The sequence below is a fragment of the Moschus berezovskii genome, chromosome 15 (genome assembly GCF_049115385.1).
Source record: "Moschus berezovskii isolate FMDL1 chromosome 15, NW_MosBer_1.0, whole genome shotgun sequence".
Taxonomy (NCBI): domain Eukaryota; kingdom Metazoa; phylum Chordata; class Mammalia; order Artiodactyla; family Moschidae; genus Moschus; species Moschus berezovskii.
In genome coordinates, this window is record NC_142474.1 from 40582904 (window position 1) to 40607075 (window position 24172).

Below are 24172 nucleotides of genomic sequence, written 5' to 3' on the forward strand. Positions count from 1 at the left end.
GCTGCAGGGGCCACGAAAGAAAGGGTGGATCGAGAGGTATAGGTGTCTTCCCCAGGGCTGTCAGCATCGTGAACTGGGAGCAGTCAGGCAGGCGGTGGGTGAGGGGGCAGAAGATCCCCAAAAGTCTGGTCTGGTGAGGTGGTGCCCCCAGAGCGAGGGCCTGAACTGAGCTTGGCTCCTGTGCACAGCTGTGGGTGCGTCACCAGGTGCGTTAAAAAATGGAGCCGTCCCAGTGGCCCCCACCCTTCACCGGTGGTGATGCTCCAAGGCGAGTGGCCTTCACGAGAAAGCACAGGGATCCCCCTGCTCTCCAGCCTGGCACGTTGCAGCCTGAAAGGCGTGGACGAATGGATGACCTTCAGCCCAGGTCACAGACTGCCGAGAGGTTAATGCAGAGAAATGACTAGTGCCGGCAGGACTGTTGAGTTCTCTAGACGGGCTGGCACTGCAAGTAGAAAGGGCATTCTTGCAGTACTTTATTTTAAACTTTTCGTTAAAGTGTTAAGTCCATACAAAAAAGTGCTCACATAAGAACAGAGCTCGAGACCATCTCATAAGCTGAGCCTGGCTCTGACCAGCATATGGACCAGTAAACCAACATGACCAGCCCGCCGGCCCGCCGGAAGCCCCTGGTTGCTCCTTTCAGTCCCCCCTCCCTCGGGAAGGGCAGCTGCTCTTCTGATCTCCAGCAGCACTGAGCTGGACACCATGGTGCAGACACCATGCTGCCTCCCGCACGTGGTGTCTGTGTTCTGGCCCTTCACTCAGTCTTGTGCCTTGTGGGCTCCACACCCGCCTGTGACCATGCGTTGCTGTTCTCTGTGTGCCTAGAGCAGATGGGAGGCCGAGGTTTTTACCGAAAAGGATAAGGACGGCCTGGCAGAGCAGGGGACGTTTAAGTGCTCCTGATGGAGGTCTTCCCAGCAGGCTGGTATCTTGGGGACCACAGTCCAGGCTTTTCCACTTCCCAGTGGAGACACTAGAAGTGGGTCCTAGCTCAGCAGTGACAGGGTCCAGGAAGGAATGTGGGCCCCTTTTCGGGTGGACTGTTCTCCTGGTGAGCTGTCATCTTGTAGATCGAGTGCCACCCGTATCTTACTCAGAAGAACCTGATCAGTTTCTGCCAATCGAGAAACGTGTCCGTGACAGCTTACCTGCCCCTCGGTGGCTCCAGGTAGGGATGCTCCAGGGGCCCTGAGTCAAGGCCCAAGCAGGGAATGGATGTACACAAGCTAAGAGGTCAGAGGGCCTCCAACACTGCCGCCTGGCTCTTGAGAAAAAGCACCAAGTGTATGTGAAAAGCTGTGTGTCTAGTTGCCTCCCCTAAAACATTACCAGTGCTTTGTCTGAGTGGGAGGATTTGAGTGGCAGCTTCTCTGCATCATTTAAGTTTCCCATGATGAGCAAGGATCATGACAAAAATATGTCTAGAGTTTGTGTTTGAAGGAAGCATGTTCATTTACCCTCATGGCCTCTGCCCTGTACTCTCCTCTCCAGTGGGGGGATGCACCTGATAGAAGACCCTATGATCCAGACAATCGCTCAGAAGCACAGCAAGTCTGCAGCCCAGGTAGGCAGGGGTTGCCACGTCCTGGCTCCACTGTCTCTTCAATGGGGCATGACAATGATTTCTCCTTAAGGTGTGTGCAGGTCCTCGAAGCTTCTCCTGCTAGGACTGCTCAGAGAATCCCAGTTGGGTTTCTGAATGACTCAGAATGAAAGCACTTGCAGTACATGCTCCTGCCACAGGCTTCTGGACTTTCACTGCACGATAAAGCATGACCGTCGGGAAAAGTGCTGAGCTTTGACCCCCGTAATGCCCTGTGTCTGATGTTGGACGTTTCTTTCCCTGCAGATTTTGATCCGATTTCAGATCCAGAGAAATGTAAGAGTGATTCCCAAATCTGTCAACCCAAAGAGGATTCTCGAGAACTTCCAGGAAAGTGCTTCCTCCTTTTGACTCACATGGCATCGGAGGCTTTGAGGTCACCTCTTAGCTTGGGGAAGGGGTGTGCTGATGTCGAGAGCCAGCAGCCCCACCTCCTGTGGCTTTAACACTGCAGGGGTATCAGGATGAGGCCTCTGGAGTAGAGACAGACCCTTCCCAGCCCAGAGCTGTCGGAACTGTGCTGGATGGAACAGGGGGTGGGGGTGGACAGGCAGGGCTGCAGCCAGAGTTCTCTCGAGGCTGACCCTCACCCCAGTGCCAGCCACTGCACCCAGGCTGCCCCGGCCCTGATGTGTCAGGGCTCCAGCTCTCTCTCCAGGCAGAACTTTGGTTGCCACTGAGTCTCTGATTTCTGCTTTGGTTGCCACTAAGTCTCTGATTCCTACCCTGCAGATAGAGGCTAGGCCAGACTCTGTCCCTCCCCTGGCCCCAGCTCCTCAGCTGCGGGCTCAGGGTTGGCTGTCCCTGAGTGGACCGGCTCTTAATGCAGGCAAGGGTCATAGTCCGCACGGGTGTTAGGGATAGGAAGAGGGGAGAGCTGCTTAGAATACTGCTTTCGAAGGACTAAAAAGAAAAACTACACAGTGAGCATCAGTGCCTCCAGGAACCAGGGGTCTCCCTCACCAAGTGGGTGTGTGGAAGAAATGTCTTTGGTCTGTGTTTCTTGGGGGGTTTTGTTGGTTTTGTTGTTGTGATGGTGTTGTGTTTTGTTTTGCTTTGTTTCATCTTGTGTTGTTGTTTTGGTTTGCACGTTGGGAAAATTTCTATTCTGGAACATTCCTTACCCTGTGGGTCGCACGCAGGGCATACCTGTCTTCCCAGGGATTCCTAAGCAGCAGAGGCTGAGCCTGCCTGGTTTTGGTCCAGTGTCACAGGAAGTCTGATCCCCATCCATGGATCCCCACCTGTGCTTTGCAGCTGAAGTGGCTCAGTTGAAGATCTACCAGACTAAGTTCCCAGTGACTGTTTCCTTCTGGTTTCCAGGTGTTTGATTTTGAATTATCAGAAGAGGATATGACTGACCTCCTTGGCCTGGACAGGAATCTCCGTTTGTCCACGTTCCCCATGTAAATATGGCTCCTTTACCCTCCTTCCCAAGGATGGGGAGCAAGGGCCAGATTGCGTGACTGCTCCCTGCAGAGGGGTTTACCACCTTTGGGGTTAAGTTAACCTTCTTATAATTCTTTTCCGTCTAAGGACAGGCCACTTTGGAGGTAAATTATAAGACTGAGTCCGTACACTCAGGAGTTTAAACAATATGTTAAGTGTATTTTTTCAGCGTTTCTCTTAAAAATAATAACTGTTCTCTGCTTCTATCTTTGATCTGTTTTTCAGAACTGAAAATCACAAGGACTATCCCTTCAGAGCAGAGTTCTGAGGACCCTGCTCAGCCCAGATGAATCCTCACTGAGGCAGGGCAGCCCTGGACAGGGCAGGGGACACAGCTTGATTTGGGTGGGTTCCCTGAGAAGCCCCAAGAACTGGAGGCATCACGAGAGCAGCGATCGCTCTCCACTGAGACCCATTCAGGTTTTAGAATCCGAGGCACAGTGCGCTGGGTTCTCACAAGAGCGCTGGGTGGCCTGCACCCTCAAACAAGGATATTCAAGGACTCCTGAATAATTTGCCTTCACATTAAAAAAAAAAAAATCATGTTATGGAAATGTTGGAATGTCTACAGCATAAGGAACCTCCACCCCCATCACTCAACTTCAGCCATTGTCAGTCCCTGGCCCTTCTTGCTTTGTCTCTGATCCTCTGTTCCCTGCCAATCCCCGCAGATGGTTTTAAAGTGAAATCCTTACCAACACACAGCAAAACGGTGTGCTCAGCAGCCTGCCACTGTCCCATCCCTCACTGAGGCTAACGTGCTGCCATAGGGGACAGGTTTCCCATAGCCTGGGAAAAATGATTTCCAACCTGTCTAAAAGACAAAACAAAAGTAATAAAACCATAATGCAGTCCTTGTAAGTAAGGAAATGATAAATTCCCAGTTTAAAAGGGTGATATTGGAGGAGCACAGTAACTAACAGTTATTGATTACTTACCACATTGTGCTGTGTGGTTGTGTCCGACTCTTTGTGACGCTATGGACGAGCCCACCAGGTTTCTCTGTCCATGGCCTGGCAAGAATACTGGAGTGGGTTGCATGCCCTCCTCTAGGAGGTCTTCCCAACTCAGGGATCAAACTCGGGTCTCCTGCGTCTCCTGCATTGTAGGCAGATTCTTTACCACTAGAGCCACCTGGGAAGCCCACTAGGCATTTAATTTGCAGAACGTGCTGAGTCCTCTTAAGAAGACAAGCACATGGTGGCTGAATAATTCCCAAACATTACCTGGTTGTGAAGGTTGAAGCTAAGATTTGAATGTCCAAAAACCAGTGAACAAATTAATTATAATAGAAATAAAAACTGAATTGACAATGATTTTCCAGTTTCTCCACCCAAAATAAAAAAATCAACCTCCAAAACACTTGGAGTATTTTGAAAAAATAGCACTTTCAGTAACTTTGGATAGGATTAAAAATTTATGTAGATGCTCCTAGAAGCAATTTTGTATTATATTTTAAAATCATTAAAAATGTACATATTAATTGACAGTATTTAAGCCTTTAAGGATTGAACTTTAGGAAAAAAAGGGGTTCCCCCCCAAATTCTCAAGTTAGAGTATGTTGCTATAGAAAAGTTGTATTTATGGTTAATCATTTGCAGTTGTGGGAAGAAATTAAAATTTGAATTTCAAAACACTTCCCAGAAAGGACTGTTTTTCTCCTGGTCTTATCCCCTCTTTTTTACTTCCGCCTCCCCACCCCCCCTCAATAATCTTGTTTTGGTAATGAAGTGGAAGTGAAAGTTGCTCAGTCATGTCCGACTCTTTGTGACCCCATTTACTATACAGTCCATGGGATTTTCCAGGCCAGAATACTGGAGTGGTTGGTATTTTTTTTTTTTTGGTGGGGAAGAGGACTTTATTGGGATCTTAGTGGAGGACACATGGGAGGATGAATTCCAGGGAACAACAGACACTGGGACCAAGCTGCTGGTCACCTTAAGGAACAATAAATTAATGTACAAAATAAATTAAAATGAAAAGGTCTCAAGGAGGCGGGGAGGGCAGCTGGGAATACCCAGGGATTTCTTAGGGATGGAATTTGGAACTGGAAAGGGGAAATAAGAATTTCCAGCCCCCTCACAAAGGGTCTGAAATGAACTTTTTCACCCTCTCCCCCAGGCTGGGAGTTAGGGTTCAGGGGTTCCAGGAAGAGGGAAGGTCTGGGCTCTGCTGAAGGGGAGAAGAGGGTTGGTTCAGGGTCGTTCCTCCAGGAAGCGGTAGGTGGGGTTGTCATAGCCATGACGCTGCAGTTCACGGAGCTGCTGCTCCTCCAGGGTCAGCACGGGGTCCACCTCCACCAGGTGGGTCTCCAGGGGATCTGCCTAATCTAGTGATTGAACCCAGGTCTCCCAAATTGCAAGTGGATTCTTTACTGTTGGAGCCACCAGGTAAGCCCAAGTATACTTGAGTAGGTATTCCCTTCTCCAGCAGATCTTCCTGACCCAGAAATCAAACCCAGGTCTCCGGCATTGCAGGTGGATTCTTTACAAAATGAGCCACCAGGGAAGCCCACTGTTTTGGTAATAGCAGTGCCAAATCTCAGAACTGGTATCCAGTTTCCAAAGGTCATTTCCATAGAACAGGTTGTGTATTCATTCAGCTCCTGGTTTTCATGGCCCAGACTGTTTTTATTCCCATTTCCTTCAGCCTGTGCTCTGGGCAGAATTTTATTTTTGGATTCCACAGTAAGTAGGGAGGGCCCAAAGCTACAGCCACATCAAAATTCTTCTGACTAGAAAGGAATGCAAAAGGGAGGAGAACATGTGGAGCTGGTGCCAAGTATTCAGTGGCTCTTTTTATTTATTTTTTTAATATAAATTTATTTATTTTAATTGGAGGCTAATTACTTTACAATATTATATTGGTTTTGCCATACATTGACATGAATCCTCCACGGGTGTACATGTGTTCCCCATCCTGAACCCCCCTCCCACATCCCTCCCCATCGCATCCCTCTGGGTCATCCCAGTGCACCAGCCCCGAGCATCCTGTATCATGCATCGAACCTTCACGAGTCGCCAGTCAGTGGCTTTTTTTAAAGTAAACGTTTTCTTTTCTTTTTTCTTTTTTGGCCACACTGCGGCATGTGGGATCTTAGTTCCCTGACCAGGGATCAAACCTGTGCCCCCTGCAGTAGGAGAACACAGTCTTAACCACTGGCCCACCGGTGCAGTCCTTAAAGTAAACTTTTAGTTTGAGATGATCATGGATTCACTTGCGGTTCAAAAAGAATACAGAGCAAGCTTGTGTCCCGTCTATTCCCCCAACATAACTGTCTTGCAAAACCAAGAGCCACATGTCATAACCAGAATATCAACATCCATGCAGCCCCCTGACCATGTTCAGATTTTCTTAGATTTGTGCTGGGTGTGCATTTAGTTGGGCTTGACCTGTGGCTCAGGGGTAAAGACTCTGCCTGCCATGCAGGAGATCCAGTTTCGATCCCTGGGTGAGGAAAATCCCCTGGAGGAGGGCATGGCAACCCACTCGAGTATTCTTGCTGGAGAACCCCCATGGATAGAAGAGCCTGACAGGCTATAGTCCATGTGGTCACAAAAAGTCGGATATAACTGAAGTGACTTAGCAATGCATGTGCATTTAGTTCTGTGCAATTTTTTCACACATTTATTTCATGAGTCGTGACCATGGTCAGGACACAGGACTTTGCCATCATCACGGGCATCCCTTTTATAACTGTCCTCCCCACCTCTGCCCCACTCTCCCCTCTGGTTCTCCAGCTTTCTTGAGGTATAATCAACAAACCACGTATTTTAAGCACATGGCATGGTGATCTGCTATGGAGTGAAAGTGTTAGTCATTCAGTTGTGTCCGACTCTTTGGACCCCATGGACTGTAGCCCACCAGGCTCCTCTGTCTGTGGAATTCTCCAGGCAAAAATACTGAAGCAAGTAGCCATTCCCTTCTCCAGGGGATCTTCCCGACCTAAGGATGGAACCCTGGTCTCCTACATTGCAGGCGGATTCTGATCTGCTATCCAGGTGCATTGTGAAATGATATGAGTTAACTCCCATCACCTAACATAGTTCCCTTCTGAGTGCTGAGAAGTCTTGAGATTTGCTCTAGTAGACAGTAGACACTAGCACAATAAATATAAAACTCAATTTTTAAAATTAGAACAGTTATAAACTCAAAGTATTCTCCTCAATGTCAGTTCTATTGTTTGATTCCATGAAAGGACATTTGATGGGATTCATCACTTTTTTTCAGATTTATTGATGTATAATTGACAATTGAAATTTTACATATAATGATGGCCTGCTACGCATATACATTATGAAATGGTCCCCACTTACAATCAAGCTAATTAACACATCCATCAACTCTCAGGTTACCTGTTTGTTTGTTTTTGTTTTGTTGGGAACCCTTAGGATCTATAAGCAAATTCAATTGTACATACAATATTATTAACTACAGTCACCTCAGTGTACATTAGATCCTCCGAACTTACTCATCTCACAACTGAAAGTTGATACCCTTTTGAAGAACATCTCCCTGTTTCCCCTACTCTAATCACATGAATGTTATAATCTTTTGTTATTGCTCCTCTGGTCCCCAAGGCACTGTTCCTTTTTTTTTTTAACCTACTTTTTCTTATTCCCTCTGAGTAATTCATATTGTTTTATCTCCAGAACACTGTATTTATTCTGTTCCTTCAGGTCTATTGAGTTCATCCATGAGGTTTTAATTCTCATTACTATATTTTTCACTTCTAAAATTTTCATTTGGTTTTCCTTTATGTATTCTGTTTCTTTGCTAGGATACTCTGTTTCCTCATTGAAACTTTCTACTTTTTCATTTGTCCCGAGTATGTTTGTAATGGCTTCTTGAAACATTTTCATGATGGATACTCTTAAAATCTTGGTCAGATCTAATATCTCAGTTGTCTTGGTGTAGGCATCAGTAGCTTGTCTTTTTAAATTCAATTTGATGCCTTCTTTGTTTGGGGAATAATGAGTAATTTTTCATTGAAATATAGACAATGGTATTGTGTGTTCATTAAGCTTTAGATCCCTTTAAAAGATCTCATAAAATTGCATAGTGTGGGAAATTCACTGAACGGAAGAGGAAAAAACACTTAAGAACTGTAGACAGGTGAAAAGTCACACCTGGAAAATTTGGTATATATACTATGGTTAGCTTTATTTGAGGACTCCATCTTCTATAGTCACTTCCAGGGATGTCAGCATTTCAATCTCAGTTACACAGGGGGAAAAAGATGAAAAAGCTAAACAAGTGATATGTTGGATTGTTTGGATTGTGTCTTTATTTACTTTTGGGGAAAAAACTGGGTTTAGAGATTTTTATTTCCTACTCTAGTATTGCAACTGATCAGGCTAAGTGATGTCTAACAAAGCAGGCACCTTGAGATGTGGTTCGATCATCAACCCCAATGCAAGAACTCTGGAGCAACCACAGACACAGTTGTTAATATTCCTCATGAAATGGGTAATCTGGATGATGAGCAAACCTAAGAGATAAAGGGAAAGTTTTAGTCAATTACCTGGGCTGGGTAGAGAGGTTTCTTTTCAACTGACTTAAGCAAGAGATCATTATTGCCAAATTCAGACTTAAATTGAAGAAAGTAGGGAAAAACCACTGGACCATTCAGGTGTGACCTAAATCAAATCCCTTACGATTAAACAGTGGAACTGAGAAATAGGTTCAAGGGGTTGGATCTGATAGACAGAGTGCCTGAAGAACTATGGATGGAGGTTTGTGACATTGTACAGGAGACAGGAATCAAGGCCATCCCCAAGAAAAAGAAATGTGATAAAGCAAAATGGCTGTCTGAGGAGGACTTACAAAAAGCTGTGTAAAGAAGAGAAACAAAAAGCAAAGGAGAAAAGGAAAGATATACCCATTTGAATGCAGAGTTCTAAAGAATAGCAAGGAGAGATTAGAAAGCCCTCCTCAGTGATCAGTGCAAAGAATAGAGGAAAATAATAGAATGGGAAACACTAGAGATCTCTTCAAGAAAATTAGATATCAAGGGAACATTTCATGCAAAGATGGGCACAATAAAGGACAGAAATGGTATGGACCTAACAGAAGCAGAAGATATTAAGAAGAGGTGGCAAGAATACACAGAAGAACTATACAAAAAAGATCTTCACAACCCAGATAATCATGATAGTGTGATCACTCTTCCAGAGCCAGACGTCCTGGAACGCAAAGTTAAGTGGGCTTTACAGGCATCACTATGAACAAAGCTAGTGAAGGTGATGGGATTCCAGTTGAGCTGTTTCAAATTCTAAAAGATGATGCTGGGAAAGTGTTGCACTCAATATGCCAGCAAATTTGGAAAACTTAGCAGTGGCCACAGAACTGGAAAAGGTTAGTTTTCATTCTGATACCAAAGAAAGGCAGTGCCAAAGAATGCTCAAACTACCTCACAATTGCACCTCTTCTCACATGCTTGGCAAAATTCTCCAAGCCAAGCTTCAGCAGTTCGTGAACTATAAAATTACAGATGTTCAAGCTGGATTTAAAAAAGGCAGAAGAACCAGAGATCAAACTGCCAAAATTCACTGGATCATTGAACAAGCAAGAGAGTTCCAGAAAAGCATCTATTTCTGCTTTGACTATACCAAAGCCTTTGACTGTGTGGATCACAATAAACTGTGGAAAATTCTGAAAGACATGGGAATACCAGACCACCTGAGCTGCCTCTTGAGAAATCTGTATGCAGGTCAGGAATCAACAGTTAGAACTGGACATGGAACAACAGACTGGTTCCACATTGGGAAAGGTGTACGTCAAGGCGGTATATTGTCACCCTGCTTATTTAACTTATATGCAGAGTACATCATGAGAAATGCTGGGCTGGATGAAGCACAAGCTGGGATCAAGATTGCTGGGAGAAATATCAATAACCTCAGGTATGCAGATGACACCACCCTTATGGCAGAAAGCAAAGAAGAACTAAAGAGCCTCTTGATGAAAGTGAAAGAGGAGAGTGAAAGAGTTGGCTTAAAACTCAACATCCAGAAAACTAAGATCACAGCATCCAGCCCCATCACTTCATGGGAAATAGATGGGGAAACAGTGGAAATAATGACAGACTTTATTTTTCAGGGCTCCAAAATGACTGCAGGTGGTGACTGCAACCATGACATTAGAAGATGCTTACTTATTGGAAGGAAAGTTATGACCAATCTAGACAGCATATTGAAAGCAGAGACATTACTTGGACAACAAAGGTCTGTCTAGTCAAAGCTATGGTTTTTCCAGTAGTCATGTACAGATGTGAGAGTTGGACTGTGAAGAAAGCTGAGTGCTGAATTATTGATGGTTTTGAACTGTGGTGTTGGAGAAGACTCTTGAGAGTCCCTTGGACTGCAAGGAGATCCAATCAGTCTATCCTAAAGGAAATTATTCCTGAATATTCATTGGAAGGACCGATGTTGAAGCTGAAACTCTAATCCTTTGGCCACCTGATATGAAGAACTGACATTTGAAAGGACCCTGATGCTGGGAAAGATTGAGGGTGGAAGAGGAAGGGGCCGACAGAGGATGAGATGGTTGGATAGCATCGCTGATTCAATGGACATGAGTTTGAGTAAACTCTGGGCGTTGGTGATGGACATGGAAGCCTAACATGCTGCAGTCCATGGGATCGCAAAGAGTCAGACATGACTGTGCAAATGAACTGAACTGAACTGAAGCAAGAGAATTGATGTAGTTTTCCTTTTGGACAAGTAAAAGTCCAACCAGTTTTATGACCACTATGTACAATTGCATTGCAGTGTAATCAACACATTGTAGAAAATAAATATGCTTACATGCACTTGGGCACATGCACAAAAATAAACCAATATATTACATTTTTTGTAGCTTTGTTATTCTACAGCGTAAGGAGATAAACAATTTGTGTCAATATTATAAACTCCCAAGAGGGCAGAAATGAGTTCTTCCTCTTTTAATACATTGCCATTCTGGCTTAATACCTGAACTTAACAAATATTTCAAGGTGATGGTGAGGAAGGTGACAAGAATAGTACTGCTGTTAGTTTCTTCCAAGCACTAAGAAATAATTTACCTATGACTTCACTGGGTGAAAAATTATATATTAGATCTAGAAATGGATAGGGTGATTATAATATAAGCCACTTCAACAAGGGTTTCCATTTTCGCAAATAAGGTGAACTCTCTTTGTATATATAAAGTCATCATTTTTGAGGTTCAGTTCAGTTCAGTCACTCAGTCGTGTCCGACTCTTTGCGACCCCATGAATCACAGCATGCCAGGCCTCCCTGTCCATCACCAACTCCCGGAGTTCACTCAAACTCATGTCCATCGAGTCAGTGATGCTATCCAGCCATCTCATTCTCTGTCGTCTCCTTCTCCTCCTGCCCCCAATCCTTCCCAGCATCAGAGTCTTTTCCAGTGAGTCAACTCTTCACATGAGGTGGCCAAAGTATTAGAGTTTCACTCCAGCATCAGTCCTTCCAATGAACACCCAGGATTGATCTTTTTTAGAATGGACTGGTTGGATCTCCTTGCAGTCCAAGGGACTCTCAAGAGTCTTCTCCAGCACCACAGTTCAAATGCATCAAATCTTCGGTGATCAGCTTTCTTCACAGTCCAACTCTCATATCCATACATGACCACTGGGAAAACCATAGCCTTGACTAGACAGACCTTTGTTGCCAAAGTAATGTCTCTGCTTTTTAATATACTATCTAGGTTGGTCATAACGTTCCTTCCAAGGAGTAAGCATCTTTTAATTTCATGGCTTCAATCAGCATCCACAGTGATTTTGGAGCCCCCCAAAATAAAGTCTGACACTGTTTCCACTGTTTCCCCATCTATTTTTGAGGTAGGTAGTGCTAAATCACTGGATAATTATTATTGATTAAAATGACTGGTATTAATTGCTAAAAATTACTGTCTGCTTCTTCACTGTCTGTTACTCTACCCTATTATTTTATTATTCATTCAACCAATATTCACTAATTACTCAGGGAGAGAACAGTTTCTTAAAATTCCTTCCCTAGGAATCTACTCTTCTATGATAAGCAGAAAGTACACAAAATAGGTTAGCAAACCATGTGCTATGTTAATGAGGGAGATGCGCCAAGAGAGAGACAGAGCAGGACCCAGAGGGAGGAAGTGTTGTGCTGGGCTGGGCCGCCTTTTTAGAGGAAATGACAGAGAAGGTGTTCCGGAGGTGCCATCTGAGTTAAGACTGACATTGGTGAGAGAGGGAACACCCGGGTATCTGGAGGAAGAGCATTCTGGGTAGAGAGACCAGCTCGGACGGAGGCCCTGAGATGGGCCTGACATGTGGGGCAGCACGGAGGCCACTGGGCTGAACTGAGTCAGAGGAACTGGGCAGCAGGACTGACGTGGAGGCAGAGACATGGAGGGGTGGTCCTGCTGCCTCTGTAGGCACGGTGAGGACTTTGGCCTTTGCTCCAAGTGAGAAGGCAGGCCACCAGATGCCAAAAAGAGGGGTTCCTGACCAGACCTTTGTTTTTTTCCTAGAAAATAGTAGTATCTTTATTTTATTCAATTTAATTTTTATTTTCTATTGGAGTGTAGTTGATTAAAAATTCTATGTTAGTTTCAGGTGTACAGCAAAGTGATTCATTTATATTTATATATTCTCCCGGGGGAGGAGGAAACTGATGACACAGGCAGAGAGCAGGATGTCGCCAGGTTTTAGACCAAGGAGTAAGACAAAGAAGAGCAAGGAGACCTGAAAGTACATGCAAAGGATGTCAATGTGTTGATCGATTCTGGAATTCACAAAGAATACAAACTGAGGGGTGTGGAGCAACAAGGGTATGAGGGCTTGAAGGAAAGAGAGGTTTTCCATTCACTTCCCTAAAAGAAGAGGCAACAGAGGACCCTACCCTTTGTGGACTAGAATAAAGGGAATTCCCTCCTTACCCTGCTCCCACAGCATCTATGGTGGAACCAGCTACTTACTCGCCATGGTCAAAATAGCGTATGTTTCTATTTAGGCCATCCAGACACTCCATATCCTCCGGGGTCAACTGGAATTCAAAAACCTATCAGAAATATGAGACAACCAATTCAATTTCCCAGATGCAAATATGGCCACCCTTACATGCCTGCTGGCATGCAGATACAGACACACACATTTATGTAGGAACTTGTGTAGTTTTCATGAACCTGGGGTTCATCCCCGGCAAAAGTCACAGAAATTTGTCCATTCAAAGAGTTGAGGTTGGTGATTCAGGTCACCCTCAGAGACTTTGGGTGACTGTGGTGATAGCCAAGGAATCTTAGAGATTTCTGAGCCAACATCTCATCTGGACAAACTCCATTTTTTTCAGCTGAAGAAATCAACAGGTGATTTATTCAGTGCCATACTGTGGAGTGAAAACCAGGTTTGAGACTTAAACTTGACTCGAACCCTCTGTAGACAGTTCTTTCCAAATACTATGCTTCCTGCCTTGTAGGTTTGGAGGACAGGAGAGTTAAATACAGCACATATACCCATAGAGAACATAGGGAGATAAGCTTTACCCAAATACACATTGGGAACCTCCCAAACAACCCACCCCAGGGGACAGACAATGTGCCTCTGTCAGCCTCTTGCTGCCCAATCCTACAGGTACCTGGAAGTTCTCCTTGATCCTCTTCTCATTGAAGCTCTTGGCCAGAGCCACCACACCCCGCTGAAGCTGGTAGCGCAGGGCTACCTGGGCTGGAGTTCGCTGGTGCTTTTCAGCAATGGCATTGAGTACTGGATCCTGCAGGAGAACCGGATTTTCCTTTTTCACCCTGGGAAGGAGACAGAGATGCTCTGTTTCTGAGGTTGCACATCCATTCTACCTGGGTTAGTTTAATCAGGCTAGGGATGGTTAATCCGCTGGAATCTTCCTCATGACACTCTGGCTGTCTCAATAACTCTTTTGCCTCTTTTGATAAAGTCAAAGAAGAAAGACAAGAGAAAGTGAGATGAGAAGGGAAAATCAGGTTTGGTTTTTTGTCATCTTTTAAACATTTTTGAGAAACTTAGCAAAATATGGAATAAGTCAAGAAGGCAAAATTGTTGTTCCAAGTAAGACCACCATTGTAACAAATAGTCAAGAATTTTATAAGAATTTGCTATTTCAAAAGATGCTCTTGACTGTCTCTGTTTTGTACTCAAGTGCTAAAAGGTACACATCTATATTTCTCGTCAAGAGATTAAGAAATTAAAACTTATAGAAATTGTTATTTGTCTCATATCGCTTAACTGCTAAGTGTCAGAATCATGACTTGGAAACCTTGTCAGTCTTTAAAGCCAAAACTTTTGAATTGGATGAACATTTTAATTAGTAATAATAATGTGTGTTTCCCAGGTGGCAAAGAATCCACCTGCTAATGCAGGAGGTTCGATGCAGGTTAGATCCCTGGGTCAGCAAGATCTCCTGGAGGAGGAAATAGCAACCCACTCCAGTATTTTGGCCTGGAGAATCCCACAGACAGATGAGCCTGCTGGGCTATAGTCCATAGAGTCACAAAGAATTGGACATGACTGAAGTGACTTAGCACTCATGCAATAATTACTTTTTATTCAATAATACTTCACTGAGTCTTCAAAATGTAGGCTAGGGAAAGGGTTTGCAAAGATGGATCATTCCTGCTAACTATCCTTAATTTCCCCCAGACATTTGAGAGATGGCTCCAGAAGACACAGCATCTAGGATCAGAATACCTTTATAGAGATCATTACCATTTCTTCCTTAAGTCGGACCCCAAGGGAGCGTAGGCAACGAGGAGAATGTCCTTGGACTTGCAGAACTCTAGCAGTTTGCTCTGGTTGAGGTAAGGGTGACATTCTACCTGTAAATTGCCAAACAGAATTACTAGAGTGTGGGGTCAGCAGGATCACCATCCCCAAATGTACAAGGAACACACACAGCTACATTCACGGTGTTGCAAATATTTAGAAATGCCAGCAACAAGGGCCAGCACACGACCATCATCCACAGCTGTGACCATGGTGCATAAGACCCAACAGTTTTCCTGCCTAAAGATGCCCTGTGCTTTATCTATTCATCCCTCATTTCCTCCCCAAGAAAGAACCCTTAGCAGCCAATTTTCTTTCCTTTCTCAAATCGGTGATCTCCAAAGTGAAGGTAAATCTCCCAAAGGACAAAAAAATAAACATTTTTAGAACTTCGGTTTTTATTTTTATCTACAAGGAAGAAAACACTAAGCCTTACTAATATCTAATATATGGATTGCCTTTAGATATGAGATGTCTAACAGGAGATGAGATCATGTAGAAATGTACGCTCTCTGCCAGGAAGAAGTGCTGCCAGTTATTAATATTTTTACACTCGTGGTTTCCTTCCCTATTCTCCAAGATAAGGAAGTGTATGTGTTGCTCATTACTGTGAGTTTATCTTAACAAATAGACTTCTAAATTTTTTTAACTTTTAATTTTTTATGGGAGTAAAAGCTACATTTCATACTTTTACCATTTTACCCATTTTTAAGTATATAGTTCAAAGGCATTAAGTACATTCATATCATTTGGGAGTGATTTCATACCATGTTACCCACTACTATATTTAAAATGGATAACCAACAAGGAATTACTCTGTGGTACAGGGAACTCTGTTCAACACTATGTAACAACTTAATTGGGAAAAACGTCAACAAGGACTGATGCTGAAGATGAAGCTCCAATACTTTGGCCACCTGATATGAAGAACTGACTCATTGGAAAAGACCCTGATGCTGGGAAAGATTGAGAGCAGGAGGAAAAGGGGGCAGAGGATGAGATGGTTGGATGCATCACAGACTCAATGAGCATGAGTTTGAGGAAACTCCAGGAGATAGCAAAGGACAAGGAAGTCAGGCATGTTGCAGTCCATGGGGTCACAAAGAGTCGGACATGATTGAGCCACTGAAAAACAACAATTGGTAAAAGAATCTGAAATGGACTAGATACATGTATATGTGTAACTGAATCACTTTGCTGTACACCTGAACCAAACACAGCATTGTTCATTGACTGTTCTCCAAGACAAAATAAAAACTTCAAAAAAGAATCCCAGTGGTTATCTCATGACAAAGAATTCAAAAGTGCTGTTAAACGATGAATTACCCAGTCTCTCTGATGCATGAGTGTTCCAATATTTCTGACCTTTTATTAGAAAGGTCAGTCATTTGCTAGCTCTGAATTGCTAGGGCCAACTACCATAACACCTAGTAGATTATATTTCAACTTGACTCCTGGATGTTTCTTATAAAATGACATGGGAACAAAAGCAAATAAAAGAAATAAAAATAAATGGATGCAATCTTTAACAATATCTTCAGTAACTTAAAATACATTCTGTTCTCTTGGAGCAGCTGATGTCCCAGGGTCAGTGGCAAAGAGGGAAGTGACATTTGGTGACCTTGTTGAAATGAGAGAAGAGTAAGCTGGTGAGGAGGGAGAAGAGATTGAGGGTAGATTGATGAGGGAATTACCTGGTTGCAGACGGGCTTGTACTTGAGCCCTGGCTTGTTCAGGATCTTCTCCAGCTGCTTGTGGTTAAAGTTGGACACCCCGATGGACTTGGTCAGCCCTGCATCCTTACACTTCTCCAGGGCCTGGGGTGGGAGGGGTGGTGAGGGGTAACTGACTAGAGAAGCATACTAAATGGTAGCACGAGTGGCGCTGGGTGAGGGAGAATACAAGATGCAGATTGCAATAAATAAGACAGGAGTTGGCCAATAGGAGGAGGAGAAATAGGAAAATGAGAATTATTTTTTAAAATAGTTTTTTAATTGGCTAAGAAGTTAGAAAAAGAAAAGGATGAAAGCAGCCCAGGCAGGGTTAAGAGAAACAGTACAATCTTTAGCTAATCACCTAGAAAAATCTGGTAAAACACTAACAGAACAAGCACTAGGAAAAAGGAGCTTGAGCCAGGCGTAGCTTGGGAAACAGGAAGCTGCCATGCTTGCCTCCCAGACCACTGGCTTCCTATTTTCTCTTTGACATCCTTTCCTATGATTGACATCAAACTCATTGGGCTCCAGCCCCACCTGTCCTTGATGTTTTTTGAACATGTTGAGCTTTCCCCTGGCCTTCCCAGGTAGTGTTAGTAGTAAAGTAGTAAACCTGCCAATGCAAGACATGCAAGAGAACTGGTTCGATCCCTGGGTTAGGAAAATCCCCTGGAGGAGGGCATGGCAACCCACTCTAGGATTCTTGCCTGGAGAATCCTATGGACAGAGGAGCCTGGCGGGCTACAGTCCATAGGGTCGCAGAGTCGGATATGACTGAAGCGACTTAGCATGCACACACAGACTTTCTCCTACCTTCAAATCTTTGCCTTGATTTTCTTTATGCCTACATCAGTCTTCCTCCAGATACTCGCTTAATAAATTTCATCTCCTGAAAGTCTTTGTTCAAATGCCACCTTCTCAAAGAGGACTACAATGTCCCTTCTGTTTTTCTTTTTCTAAACAAAGTATTCAATTTATGTATTTGGCTGTGCCACCTCTTAGTTGTAGCATGTGGGATCTTTGGCAATGGCATGCAAACTCTTCGCTTCCCTGGTGGCTCAGATCATAAAGAATATGCCTGCAATGCAGAAGACCCAGGTTTGATTCCTGGATCAGGAAGATTCCCCTAGAGAAAGGAATGACAACCTACTCTAGTATTCTTGGGGCTTCCCTACTGGCTAAGATGGTAACAAATCTGCCCAAAATGAGGGAGACCCAGGTTCGAACCCTGGGTTGGATAAATCCCCTGGGGAAGGGAATGGCTATCCATTCCAGTGTTCTTGCCTGGAGAATTCCATGGACAGAGGAGCCTGAAGGGCTATAGTCCATGGAGTTGCAAAGAGTGAGACATGACTGAGAAACTAATACTTCCTATGAACTCTTAATTGCAGCATGCGGGATCTAGTTCCCTGATCAGATTGAACCTAGGACCCCTGGATTGGGAGCACTGTCCCATGTCCATTCTGTTTTTAATTGCCTATCTGTGCCCCCAAACCATCCTGGCATTCTCAGTTCCCTGAATCAGCTTCACTTTCCTATATCACTACATCCCTCCCCTGCCCAGTAGAACCTACCACACTATGGGGCCAGAGATCTTAGTTTTGTTCACAGGTATAGCCTGGGTACATGGAAGTACCCAGGGCTAAGTACATCATCCGTTCCGTTCCGTTCTGTCGCTCAGTCGTGTCCGACTCTTTGCGACCCCGTGGACTGTAGCCTACCAGGCTTCTCCGTCCATGGGATTCTCCAGGCAAGAATACTGGAGTGGGTTACCGTTTCCTTCTCCAGGGGATCTTCCCGACCCAGGGATCGAACCCGGGTCTCCCGCATTGGAGGCAGACGCTTTAACATCTGAGCCACCTCAATAACTACTTACTGAATCTACACAGCTGGAATGTGAAACTGAGGTACAGGGACATTCATGGCTTTGTCCACGCCTACACAACAGGCAGAACTGGACCCTGTCCACCTCTCTCCAGTTCCTTGTGAGTCCTCTCTCTCTCAGTGTGCAAAGACATGGCCTCTTTGGAGCTGCACTCACCTCCCAAATGGTACAGAGATCCACTGTGTCAAAAGCGATGTTTCCGTGGGTGTCCTTTGGGATTGGGTCCTCCCCAGGCTGGAATACAGGAAAGAAGAGGAGGTTATATCAGGCTGTGTCTGGCTTCAGCCAAGCTATTTGGAGCCTTTAGGCCTTGAGACTAATGAAACAATCTAGCCTTGTTCTTGAAAGGAAGAGGGAAATGTAGTACATTGAAAAAGTACACTTCTAGAAATGTTTTTAAAGCCTGAAGATCTAATAAATACTGCTCGTGTAAGGACAACTTGAGATACCCAAGACACCATCACAGTGAGAGCCCAGAGTGGTGTCATAGCTAAATGGGCTCCTTGGTCCTGATCCTTATGGGATAAGACTCTTCCACCCCTGCTCTCCACCTGGAGGTGGTCATATGAGAAAGGGACTTGTCAGCATTTCAGGGCTGAATCTCATCCTCATTACACGTTCTGTACCTTCCCTGGTTTCCACATCAGGATATTCCCCAGACACCAGTGGGCACGAGGTCGAAATTCAAGAGCACAGGGCCTAGAAAATTTAGACATTTGTCCACAAGATCGAGGCAAAGACATTGAAACCAGAAAACCTATCCGATACTGGGGGCACCAGATGCAAAAATCTGACTCGTTGGAAAATACCCTGATGCTGGGAAAGACTGAGGGCAAGAGGACAAGGGGATGACGGAGCATGAGATGGTTGGATGACATCACTGACTCAGTGGACATGAGCTTGAGCAAACTCCAGGAGACAGTGAAAGACAGGGAAGTCTGGCATGTTGCTGTCCATGGGGTCGCAAAGAGTTGGACGTGACTCAGCAACTGAACAACTAACCCTTCGGTCTGGGACTGGAATAGTGAGCTGGGATGGGGATAGGTGCAGAAAAAAGAAAATACAAGGAGAATATTGAAGTATTACGTATGATTCATCCCACTTTCACAAACGGTGTCCTCTTTATTTCACTCTTAATGACATTAATAAAGTAAAATAACTCTCACTAACCTTCAGAGCTGCTGGGAAATGAATAAGATAAAGATCCACGTAGCTCAGTTGAAGTTTTTTCAGCGAGCTTTCCAGGCAGGTTTGAACCAATTCTGGACGGAAAAAAGTGTTCCACAGCTGCAGCGGTGGAAAGAGAAGTGGGGTAGGATCATCTAAGAATATTCAGGAGAGATGAATATAATGGCGAATAAACAGCAACAACCAGAAACCCACTTGTAGTTGTTGGGAAGTGATAAGTCATCCTGTGAAGCTTGGGATTCTTTATCATCATAGCTTATTTTCACACTGAAGTAAGACACCAGAGTAGAAAGTTAAAATATGGTCTTACACAGGTGTTCCCAAAACTGGAAACATAAAAGAATTATTTAGTTTGTTTGTGCAAATTATAGCCCTGAGTTCTCTCTCAAACATCATAAAATCATAATGTCTGGAGACTGGGATGGGAAATTGCTTTTTTAAAAATAATTTTAAATAAATTCATTTATTCTTGAGATAATTGACATATAGCACTGTATGCTTAGGGCTTCCCTGGTGGCTCAGAGGATAAAGCATCTGCCTGAAATACGGGAGATCTGTGTCAGGAAGATCCCCTGGAGAAGGAAATGGCAACCCACTCCAATACTCTTGCCTGGAAAATCCCATGAATGGAGAAGCCTGGAAGGCTACAGTCCATGGGGTCACAAAGAGTCGGACACGACTGAGCAACTTCACTTTCACTGCATGCTTAAGGTGTACAGTGTAATAATATGGCAGAAACCAACACAATATTGTAGAGCACACAAAATCTTTATCTGTGGCAAGTGAACTCTTAGTTGTGGCATGTGGGATCTAGTTCCCCCACCAGGGATCAAACCCAGAACCCCCTGCATTGGGAGGGCAGAGTCTTAGCAACTGGACCACCAGGGAAGTCCAAGGAAACTGCATTTTAAATAAGAACATCAAGTGATTGTGATCTCGGCTGTATTCAATGGTTAGATTTGCCAGAAAAAGCTAGGTCTCTTAGGAATTTGGGGGTAGAGTGTGTTTTAGTCACTTCATTTTAAGTGTAATAATCTAAGGAAAATATATCAAAATTGCTAAGGATAAAGAAACAAAAGGATCCCATGAAAAGAGGATGGAAGATGAGAGTTAAGAGGGTTAGTGATGTAGGGGTACCGCTGGAGCTGGAAGGAATGACTATCCATTCATAGACCAGGATGGGTTCACTACCATGAACACCGTCTCCCTCCTCTTGGGCTGCATTACCTCCAATTCAAATGTTTTTTTCTCTAGCAGTCAATTCAAGGAACATGATGGGAAAAATTCCTCTCAGGTTTCCTTTCCAATCCGATTCAAATATTAAGTTCTTATGTTTTAGATATGGCATCAGTAGATATAAGTTATATGAGTAAAAATGGTTGAGAGTTTAAAAAAATACATTAGAAATGCTTTTATAAACATGAATGTTACCCTAATATGAGTTCCATGGTATTATTTTTCCCACCTTATAGGAAAGAGAAACAAATGTCTATTGACAATGCTATATATGGGATATTAAAAAGCTAAAATTTGATTGTAGTTTCCATAACCCTACTTTTTCTGATAAATTGCTCTCTCTCACACTACAGCTAAGAAAGATGAAGTCATTGCATCAAAATGTGAGTATAACAGAGTTGGAAAAGATAAATCCCCTTTGAGTTTTAAACCTTATGACAATAGTAACAGCTAGTATTATGAACATTTAAAATGCATTAAATATTTTTAAAGCTTTACATGTGTTTTTGAAGTATTAATGATACTCAAAAAATCCTGTAAGGTAACTATTATTTTATTCATTTTACAGCTTGGGAAACTAAGGGACAGAATTTAAGTAGTTTGTCCGAGGTAAGTAAGTGACAGAACTTGGATTCAAATACAGGAAATCTGACCATAGAATTCAAATTGCTATCCATCTGTTCCAAACCAGCCTTCTCATAGTTCAGGGTCTGAGAGTGAACAGTGAGAAGAGGAATTTGCAAAGAAATGATTCCTCAAAGAGTGAGCATCCCACAGATACACATGTAGCTGCACACGGCACCTTTGTAGTGTAGAATAAATCACCCCTCTTCACGGTACCATCTGCAAGCTTCATCTGGATGGCCCTCCCAATTTCTTCTTCATTTTGGTAAATATATGCTGAGTCAATATGGCGGTAGCCAACATCAATTGCTCTCATGACAGCTTTTTCTACCTCACTCTCAACAACCTAGAAAAGAATAACAAGATAAAGGTCTACTTAAATCAGGAACAGAGGACCAGTTCCACAAGCAGAACTGTTCAATAGAAGCCATCACTCTAAGAGTTAAGAGCTAGTGGTGACAAAGCATAATGTTGACTTTTATTTCATGGTAAATATTTAACAACTGAGTCTGAAGAAGAGGAGTCCTAATTTATAGCATTAGCAAATTTCTATGGTGGAAATACTCCCACCATGGCTCATTTCAATGAGCAACCAATGTTGGGAAAAGATACTTATGATGGAAACTTTGAGTTCATGAACTGGTCCCAGCACATCATATCATTAACCCTCTATTTCTGGACTTCCATTATCTACATGACATGTAGACTTACATAATATATAGAGTTACCTTTCTAAGTTAATTCACTTTGTAAGAGATCATTAAACTGGTTTCAACCCAGATATCCAGTGCAAAAAATTATCAGTGCAATGAAGACATAACTTCAGATGGAATAAATTAGTGATTTACCTAAGTAACTTGGAGAAACACTTCAAACGATATTTGAGGAAGAACTAAAAATGTAAAAAAAAACTTTTTTCACTTAAAAATTTCTTATTATTAATTTCTTTTTTGGCTACTAAGTTCCTCTTTAGCTAACATTTTCTCCTTCAAAACTGTTATTCTTCTTAACTGTCTACTGGTTTGCTGGTCCACCAGGCTGGGCTCCTGAAATTGTCTATAATTTTCACCTCTCCATAACCCCTGTTACTTCACTCAGTATTAAAATGTCTCTGGATATATATATATATATATATATATATATATATATTTAAATTTGCAACTCCTGTTGAGTTAACTAGTCCCATGGAGATGAACTGACTGTTCACAGATGAAAAAGCCAAGTCAAAATAAAGCAATAGTCCCTGCCAGTGTCCTTGCATCAGACTTCAACATCATACACCACATGACTCTCCTGCTGGGGCATCAAGCATGAAGTTCAGTCTTCCAAACAGAGAGAGAATTTCCAAGTGTCACATGCTTCTTCCCACTGCTCAGTATTCATAGCCTGACCTCTAAGGGACTATCTCCACCTCAGAGCACATAAACTCCCTCTGAGATTAAAGATTAATCTCTTTCTCCAGGTCCTTTTATCCCCAGGATTTCTCTGGATGTTCAACAATTGGGGATAAATGGGAGGGGACAACTTAGATGTTAGAAATTTCAGAGAAACTGCATCACAAGCAAATTTGCATCAAGGTCTCTGATACATGGTAAATGGGCTTCCCTCGTAGTGCAGTCCATAAAGAATCCACCTGCAATGCAAGAGACCTGGGTTAGATTCCTGGATTGGAAAGATCCCCTGAAGAAGGAAATGGCAACCCACTCCAGTATTCCTGCCTGGGAAACCCATGGACAGAGGAGCCTGGCAGGTTACAAGTCCATGGGTTTGTAAGAGTCGGACATGACTAAGTGACTAAACCACCAATCATGACAGCTGGATTTCATTGATTCTGAAAGTGTTAGGCACTCAGTTGTATCTGACTCTTTGCAACTCCATGAACTATAGCCTGCCAGGCTCCTCTGTCCATGGAATTCTCTAGTAAAGAATACTGGAGTGGATTGCCATTTCCTTCTCCAGGGTATCTTCCCCATCCTGGGATCAAATCAGTGTCTCCTGCACTGCAGGCAGACTCTTTATTGTCTGAGACACCAGGGAAGCCATTGATTCTAATCTACTGTAAAATGGCTACAACTGGACAGCAGATGAGAATAAAGGGAAAAGGTGAACCCACCCGTGAACATTCGAAAAGCACTGACTTAATGCACAAAATAATCTACCCTGGAGAGAAGCATAATAAAAATTAAGAAAGGGTAGTCCATCTGAATATCCCAAATTCACACAGTGACTGGTTCTGATCAGGACCCGAGTCTGCTACTCCTCCATCTCTAACACCATTCTGATTACCTGAGGAGCAGAAGTGCCCAATCCCAACAAAGGCATGAAGTATCCGTCATTCATCTTTAAAGAAAAAAGTTTCAGTTGATTCATCTTCTCTCACTTTTCTGGCTAGATAAACTGTGATTTTCCTCTTTATTAAGAGAAATCTGCAAAGGGAAGAAAATAGTACAATTTTTTTTTTTTAAACACAGAAGTAGGATTGTAGTCCATCTTAAAGGAAATCAATCCTAAATATTCATTGGAAGGACTAGTGCTGAAGCTGAAGCCACCTGATGCAAAGAACTGACTCATTGGAAAAGACCCTGAGGCTGGAAAAGACAGGGTAAGAACAGAAGCAGGTGACTGAGGATGAGATGGTTGGATCTCAATTGACATGAGTTTGAGTAAACCCCAGGAGATAGCAAAGGACAGGG

General features: G+C 43.4%; 2 protein-coding genes across 15 annotated transcripts in view; one reads left to right on the forward strand and one right to left on the reverse strand.

Annotated features, from left to right (window-relative positions):
- AKR1E2 (aldo-keto reductase family 1 member E2) overlaps nt 1-12179 on the forward strand; it is a 31932-nt gene extending 19753 nt beyond the window's left edge. For 6 of the 14 annotated variants that reach the window (XM_088843992.1, XM_088843993.1, XM_088843990.1 and 3 more), the window contains exons 8-12: nt 1077-1174; nt 1498-1570; nt 1856-1933; nt 2927-3015; nt 3284-12177. In XM_088843992.1, the coding sequence (XP_088700118.1) occupies nt 1077-1174; nt 1498-1570; nt 1856-1933; nt 2927-3015; nt 3284-3326 (381 nt within the window). In that variant the 3' untranslated portion in view covers nt 3327-12177. Of the gene's footprint in view, nt 1-1076; nt 1175-1497; nt 1571-1855; nt 3016-3145; nt 3163-3283 lie in introns of all 14 variants that reach the window. The other 8 variants (XM_088844000.1, XM_088843996.1, XM_088843997.1 and 5 more) reach the window with 5 other exon arrangements.
- LOC129559602 (aldo-keto reductase family 1 member C3-like) lies at nt 8410-23849 on the reverse strand. Its single transcript, XM_088843988.1, has 9 exons — nt 23754-23849; nt 21658-21816; nt 19602-19718; nt 18588-18665; nt 16526-16648; nt 14775-14884; nt 13672-13837; nt 13016-13098; nt 8410-8549 (listed from the first exon to the last, which is right to left on the reverse strand). The coding sequence occupies exons 1-9, from the start codon at nt 23847-23849 to the stop codon at nt 8507-8509; spliced, it is 975 nt and encodes a 324-aa protein (XP_088700114.1). The 3' UTR covers nt 8410-8506.
- Nucleotides 23850-24172: the final 323 nt, after the last annotated feature.